General features: G+C 35.1%; 2 protein-coding genes across 3 annotated transcripts; one reads left to right on the forward strand and one right to left on the reverse strand.

The window, feature by feature from the left end:
* Positions 1-563: 563 nt before the first annotated feature.
* On the forward strand, positions 564-2,792 carry LOC130935891 (uncharacterized). 2 transcript variants are annotated; one of them, XM_057865803.1, is made up of 4 exons: positions 564-777; positions 1,180-1,725; positions 1,818-2,013; positions 2,099-2,792. In XM_057865803.1, exons 2-4 carry the CDS (start codon positions 1,309-1,311, stop codon positions 2,572-2,574), a joined length of 1,089 nt encoding a protein of 362 aa, XP_057721786.1. In that variant the 5' UTR covers positions 564-777; positions 1,180-1,308; the 3' UTR covers positions 2,575-2,792. The 2 variants fall into 2 exon arrangements, with proteins under 2 accessions (XP_057721786.1, XP_057721785.1); XM_057865802.1 differs by having other exon boundaries at positions 564-1,725.
* A 3,199-nt stretch (positions 2,793-5,991) lies between these two features.
* Positions 5,992-7,089, reverse strand: LOC130933800 (uncharacterized). The gene has a single exon (XM_057863413.1). It carries the CDS (start codon positions 7,087-7,089, stop codon positions 5,992-5,994), a length of 1,098 nt encoding a protein of 365 aa, XP_057719396.1.
* Between the last annotated feature and the right edge of the window lie 939 nt (positions 7,090-8,028).

An 8,028-nucleotide genomic window follows, 5' to 3' on the forward strand; every position in this document is an offset into this window, starting at 1 on the left:
TTTTGGGCGTAACACTTTTTGTGAACTTACAACTGTGACTGTACACTTTTCTGTGGTTCTGTTTATTTGTTCAATGCTCAACCTCACGCGACAAATCACAGGAACGGTAAGGACTAAGGAATTGTCAATGCAACTGCACAAAGCTTCATAAACACGATATTGACATCGAACCAACCCATATTAACTCTCTTGACACACGGGGGGTAATTCCGTCAATTTAACTAACACCTAACAACCGTTTCGAAATTTTCAGTTACACCTTTCTATCCTGCCATCTTCACCGTCACAGGATACGTCCTAGAATGACAAAACAACCCTCGTGCTTATTCTCCCCCCTGGACTCCCTAGTAGTCTCCGTGAAAGCTTCCTTACTTATCACGTCAGGGGCATTATCATCATGAAAAATGTAAAGGGGTATTTTTGGAATTACGCTTTACCCGGAGACACAAACCCAAAGTCCGCACTGAAATCCGCCACGTAGGCATGCACGTGGCGATCATCCCCTTTCTCTGGTCGTTGCCTTTAAATAATTCAACACCTTCTGATCTTCACCTTATCCTCTTTCTCATTTCTGCACAAAATCCACCACCACACGCAAAAAAACGAAAAAGACAAACACAAAAACTCTGCCTCGCCGCCGGCGAAACACTCGCCGGAAAACCCGAACAAGTAGCCGTGAGATATGGAAGCTGTGTTGATGGCTCACGACCCCGATGTGTTGAGAAAGAGCCTGACGTTATCGTCGCGTTGCTTGTTGGGGAACCGCAATCGTATATGGTAGAAACCCTAAGCAAAAGCGATTTTACTTAGCAGAGTTTTCAAGTTATTCCATGCTTAATTCCGCAAACCCGAGTCAAATTACTTCTATATAATAATTCCTTTTACAAAACAATTAAAGGGACTTCTCCAATTTTGCCAGAACTGCATTTGCTATTAAACTATTATTATTATTATTATTATTATTATTATTATTTTCATTTCTCTCTTCTTTGTTTGAGGGGATAAGATTTGTGGTTTCAAGTCAAAGTACTACTGGATTGAGAAAGAAAAATATAAAAAGTAAAAAAAAAAAAAAAGTAGAAAAGCTGTGTTGTTCTGGTTATGTGCAGAATTTTCAGAGATTGAATTTTGCTTTTTACGTTTGTTTTGTCTGCTGATCCCCCAATTTAAAAATCCTAGCTCGGAGTTCAGAAATCTAACTGTGAGGGAGTGTGATTCTGAGTTGAATCAATCGCCATCTACTCATTTTCGTTATCACTATCACCATTCATCTTCTTGTTCATCATCATCATCATCATCATCATCATCATGCCTTTTACAATGAAGATTCAGCCGATTGATTCTGACGTTTGTGAAGAGACGAGGAGGCTGGAGTTGGTGAAGCCGGTGGCCAAGTGGCGGTTGAAGCGGCTCTTCGAGCGCCAGTTCCCCGGCGTTCTGAGGAGCTCGGCGGCGGCGGTGGAGAAGACCGCCGGCGACGATGCGCATTTCGGCAAGGACGTAGCTGGTGCCGATTTGGAACCGAACTCTGTGTGTCTGGCGAGAATGGTGCAGAGTTTCATGGAAGATAATCACGATAATAAGCACCCGGTTTCCGTTAAGTGTTCCCGTAACCGCTGTAACTGCTTCAACGGCAACTGCGACGACAACTCCGACGGTGAATCGGACGCCGGTTTCGGAGAAACTAACCAGCCTCCCTCCGGCGAAGGTCTCGAAATCCTCAAGGTACTACTGACGTCACAGAACATTAATCAATGATGTTAGAAGTTTGAAAATTCAAAATTGAAACGAGTGTTGGTGGTTGTGGTTTTGGACAGGGTTTGGTGGCGTGTGGCAGCAAGAGCGAGAGGAATCTGTTAGCGGACACAGCGAAGATAGTTGAGAAGAACAAGATAATCTGCAAACGCAAAGACGGCGATTGCAGAAAGCTCGTCACGGAGGCTTTGTTAGCTCTTGGCTACGATGCTGCAATCTGCAAATCTCGCTGGGAGAAAACTCCTTTCTATCCCGCTGGTACTTTCTCTCTCCTTCTCCCAAACTATTTTAGATTCCAATTTGCGAATTGTTAGTATTTATTTCATTTTCATTCTATTTTTAGGGGAATACGAGTACATTGATGTGATAATTGGGAACGAGAGGGTGGTGGTTGACGTTGATTTCAGATCGGAGTTCGAGATTGCTCGCCCGACCAAGGCGTACAAGGCGATCCTTCAAACTGTTCCGTACATATTCGTTGGCAAGTGTGAGCGGTTGCAGAGTATGGTGGCGATTGTGTCGGAGGCGGCGAAGCAGAGCTTGAAGAAGAAGGGAATGCCGGTTCCGCCGTGGAGGAAGGTCGAATACGTCAGAGCGAAATGGCTCTCCCCTCACACGCGAGTTTTTCCCCCTTCCTCCTCGCAAGGGATCAAAAACAACGCGGAGGAAAACCAGGTTTTGGCCGGCGGCGCCGGCGAGTTTAAAGTGAGTCGTTGCGAGTCGGATGAGTCTAATATTGTGATCCAATCCAAACCACCGGAGATAAAGGCTAAGAGCTCGCTCTCTGCTTTGGCTGCTGTGTTAAATGAAACCCCATAAAAATTTTGTATTTTATTATTTTTTTTTATTTTTTTGGAAGTCTTTAATTCTCTGCAGGGATGAGATGAGGATTAAAAATCTTGTATTGTAAAACTGTTAGGGAGCTCTATCCCCTTCTGGTTTTTGTATGTAAGGGATGATGAGTTTCATTTACTACTAATAATAACAACATAATATGAATAAAAATGATGATGGACTGAAGAGGTATTGTTTGAAAATTTTGAGATGATGATTCTTACTCATAATTGATGCTATGAAACATTTTTTTTAGAAGTTTTATATTCCTTGTGTGACGGGTCAATTTGTTTTGATTCTTAATCGTCAGTTCGAATGATATTAGATATTAGATAGTTTGTAAACTACTCATTCTCGTATTTGAAGCTGATTCTTATTCTTTTCTTGAAGAAGAAGAAATTTGGAGGTTAGACTAATAATCTGTGGGAGCAGTGCCTTGAAACATACTCTGAGAAAAGCAAAGAAAATGAATATAGGTTATTTGATAATTTTGAGATGATTTTGGAATAAATAAAAAAAGAAATGATTGATTTTGGTGATGGTGGTTTCTCAGTTCCGAGTTCTTACTATTCATCATCATGGTATGGCATGAGATTTCTTAGCCCAAACAAAATATAGTGGAAAATTCCATGATGGACGTAGGTAACGAAATATAGACCATCGTTCCCTGAAAACTTTGGAAAAAGTCTAGTATATATTATTTTAATGAGAATAAATTCTATTATTTTTTCTAATAATTTAAAAAGTGCAACCTAGAAAACCAGAAACTAGTGTTTTGTATTAACTTTTACATCAGTAATTCGTAATTTAAAAATCTGACAAATAAACATTGATAACAAACTCTACATAATTTTGAGCACCCTGTGTTACTTGAGCTGCTGAGTGGTGGTTGCCTTGGATGCACAGAAAATAGTAACGGTGGTCATTGGAACTCTGAACTGTAACCTTCTTTTATATGTATATAAACTCTCCTTTCTCGTTTTCTCAGTTTTGGACAGACAGGCCTCTTTGCTGATGTGAACATTATTTTGTCGTTTTCAAGCGTCGTACGAAACCTTGTGGATCCACATACTGTCTCGGAAATTGCACTCTACTTTCCATTTTATTTTATGCATTTATTCTTTATTTGACTATTCAGGTGCTGACAATACTCTGCCATTCAACAAAATTTGTGCTAACTCCTAAGTCCTAACTCTCACTAAAATATATTACCATACTTCTTTACTCACAGTTTAATCAAAGCTTGATTTAATGATCGAGTATCTACATCTGAAGATGATTAAAGGATTAATGTCGTTAAGTTCGGTTAAATGTTGATTTTATTCAAGCCAGTAATTATAGGTCTAGGATTATAAAGGGTAATGTTGAAACTTCAAAGTTCAAACCAATATTCAGTGACCGGCAAACTAGGTAAATTAAATAAGATATTTAGATACTACAGTACCTATCTCTCGTTGGTAGAGTGACCTTTAATTTAATACAGTGTTGGTTGCGTCCTTTGAGGATCTCAGCTTTAAGGGGAGGGTTAGAATTGTACATTCACAAAGTAATTACTTAGTAGGAAACTTTATTTTCAAGTGGTGCGCTGTTACTCGAGAAAGTTTGCAAAGTCCTCTTTTCTTTGGTTAGATACTTAGATGAGATGCCACTACCGTTTAAAGCGATATGGGTATATTGAGGGGGGCTTTTTAGACTTTTAATTCATAATTCTCATATTTTCAAAGGTGGTAACTTGTGCTAGAATGAGCTTCTCCAATATGTCTTTTCCATCTATTCCGGAAGCCATAGGGCACGTCACGAATGTGAATATATATGTCTAGAAACACCACCGGATTGAATATCCAATTCTTAATATTTTCATTTTTTAAGACGTTATATAACTATGTATAAATTTTATGATTGAGATTAATAGTTAAAATTATTTAAGCACCTAAAACAATACAAGACTTTGAAATGCTCTTGAATGATCCAAGCTCTTGAGTGCATTCGCTCAGCTACTATAGTGATGTATTTTCAATTTTCACACCCCATAGGCATAGAGTATATCGCGGTGAAAGGCTTTTGTATATGTACTTTCTCTATTTCTTTTTGGTCTATCACGTGAAAATTATATCACAGTGAACTTCAGAACCAGTGACTTATATTTTCTTTTTCTTTTTTTTTTCATTTTTGGTATAGACACGGACACACAGTGATAATAATTTAACAAAATTATGCTGTTTTTCTTTTGGTCAAAACAAAATTGATGTTTAAGTTATGAGATTCAGGCTGATCCAAAAACATAAAATTGGCAATGAGACATTGTTGGGCTAATCCCTGTTGTTGGGCCCAGACCAAAAACAGAAGGACATTGTTCATTGTACTAAGCTCTTTCAAGACCAAAAATCACATTCGCATAAAAAAAAATACCAAAAACATTGTACGGAGCTCTTTTGTTTTTTTATTCTACTAGTGTTAAATCCGTGCAATGCACGGGCTTCTATTTAAATTTGATAAGTTAAATTAAAAATAATATTTTATAATCATATATTTTTTAAATTTAGTATAACACTATTATCATCGTTATATAATAAACGTGTTAAATATGTTGTTTTATCTTTATTCAAAGTAAAATATGAATAGAAGAGTTCGAAGTTTATAATATTCTTGAACCATAAGGAGGGAGATAAAAAAATAAGAACATATATAACTGTAATAATAGCATGTTAATTTTACCCTAAATTTTATATCAAAAAGCTAATAAATATTTATCGACAACCTAGTATCTTACTAACTTCATTAGAAAATCATTGGATGTTGTGCTCCTTGTTATACATTTTATTTCAAATTTGAAAAAAGAGTTATAGATAAATTAGTTATATCTATAGTAAAGATTTGTACAAAAGTGTAAATCATAACATGCTATTAAAATGAAAATAATATTATTCTTACCTAAATATTATTAAAAACCTCTTTGAACACGACATTTGTTGTTGATGACTTTGGATTGCCGTCTTCATTTAGAATTAAAACCCTAAGGCCACTGCGACTCTTAGTGCATATTTGGGCGCCATTATTTTGTTAAAAAAATATCTTTTTTCAATGAAAAAAGATATTTTTTAATTTTTTAACGTGTTTGGCAAATTTCTAGTAGTAAAAGTAAAAGCACTAGTAAAATCAAAAAAAGATCTTTTTTGAGAAGTTGTAATTTACATCTTTTTTTAAAAAGATCTTTTTTCCTTAAAAAAAAGATGTTTTTCATGTAATAAATAAACAAAAAGTACTTTTATATTGTTATACCCAAACATAATTGATAGATAAAAAAACATTTTTACATGAGATATCCAAACATAAAATTACTTTTACTTCTCTATAAGATCTTTTAAAAAAAGATAACTCGAAAAAAGATATTTTCTTAAAAGCTCACCCAAACAAGCCCTTAACTCTTGACAAAGCAACATAAAGTTGTTCATGGGTGAACACTGATTTTGACAAATAAAGTCGTACATGTGATAATGATTGACCCTGACTCATGTAAATGGTCATTGCAAAGCATACTGTTAATGAAAATTGTCTGCGTTGGAACTTAAATGGCAATCCTGAATCTGAAGGGATCAAGTTCATTCTTGGAATGTACACTTTATCTCCAATATTTCTACCGGTCACTACCGTCGCTCCAATTACGTTGCTGCCAAGTTTGTTAACTATTAATCTTGTCCCGTTGCGTAAACCTGAAGTCTGGTCTATGTTTCGCAGTAGCATTACAGCGACTCCTGGCTTCAAAGTCAACTTGTGATTGAGTAGTCCCGAACATTTGATGTTATTTAGAAACTCTGGTGTGAACCACTCTTGTTTTACATCTTCATTCTCATCAGCTTGACATGTTGTGTCAGAGCTCAAATACTCCTTTTCCATCCCTGGAAAGATTGTCAAGACAAAATCGTTTACCTTCTCGACACTCTTAAGTGTGGGTGCAAGAATTGCTCTACTCTGAAAATACCTGTAATCTGACATGTTTTGCAATAAATTTGGATATGCAAAGTCTACCAAATGAGAGAGATGATCATCAATAGTTGTAATCAATAGATCATATGAAATTTCAACTTCTAATTCATCACCAACAACAGAGCCAATATTTCCATTTCCAACATCAAGTATCCAATTAGCAAATATCTTCATTTCACCTTCATCTTGATCCGAAGAAGACATTAGAAGCCTCATATTCGTATGCAGTTTCAGAACCTTACAAAATGACCACAGATGGGATGAGTTAATAGCGGATGCTAATATATCGTGTCTACTTCCTTTCGGAATCACCGAAAGTATCTGTCTGAAATCACCTCCTAGAACAACAATCTTACCACCAAATGGTTGATGTGTCTTATGTTGATCGGTAACTAATATAAGATTCCTGAGCGTCCGATCAAGTGCTTCAAAACGGCAGTTGTACCTTCCCTCGCATACAACATATTGAGAACTCAAAATTGGATCATGTTTTGGACTTCTCTGATCTCTCCTCATACCACATCATGGCGTCGCAATGCCGACAAAAAATTCTGGGTCACCAATATCTATCACATCTAATAATCACCAAGATAATAAATTATTTTAGTTATATCTGCAACAAATACTTTATATAAAAATATACCTTTCTTTCACCATGTTAAGTATAAAAATAATATTTATAAAAGATTACCGAAGAATGCAATTTATGGATTAAAAAGATGAGATCATATAATACAATTTCATTGTGCCAACCTCAAGATTTAAGTTTTACAATAAATCAATGTTCAAATACAAAAATTATAATATATAACCATATCTTAGTTTGAATTTTAAAACTTGAACACTAAATGATAGTTTTTTGTTTATAAAAAGCATAACAATAGTAAATAATAAAGTGTTGATATTGCTATTTCTTAAATTACCTGTATTCTCAGCAACATCGAATATGGCTGGGTATTAAATTTGCACAGAATCATCTAAAATAGTTGTATTTTCAGTAATATCCTCAACTTCTTGAAAATTTTTTGAAAGATTTGTAGTCAATTCCTTCAAAAATATTTCTCTTTGTATCATGTGTCTTTTTTTTTCAGCTATGTACACTTCTAATTCTTTAGTATCTAAATTTGAATTAAATGTACTTGCTCCTGTAATCATTAGAGATAATACACCAAGTACTTTATATTATTAAAAAAGAAAAATGAATATATGTTAAATGTTTGAATCAGCTGAATTATGAATATATATTATGAAGGTAGTATTAAAGATAAAAGAAGTAAAATTTTAGCTTTGTGATAATTACAATCTATCATGCTTATCTTACCATGTCTCTTTTGAAGTAGTATAGTCTTCCTATTCAGTTTTACATACCTTTGCAATCTAATTCGATTTATGTATTCCAATGAATCTATAATAATTATTTAGCATATACCAATGATTGTTTTTAATAGACCAATT

The sequence above is a fragment of the Arachis stenosperma genome, chromosome 6 (assembly GCF_014773155.1).
Source record: "Arachis stenosperma cultivar V10309 chromosome 6, arast.V10309.gnm1.PFL2, whole genome shotgun sequence".
Classification (NCBI taxonomy): domain Eukaryota; kingdom Viridiplantae; phylum Streptophyta; class Magnoliopsida; order Fabales; family Fabaceae; genus Arachis; species Arachis stenosperma.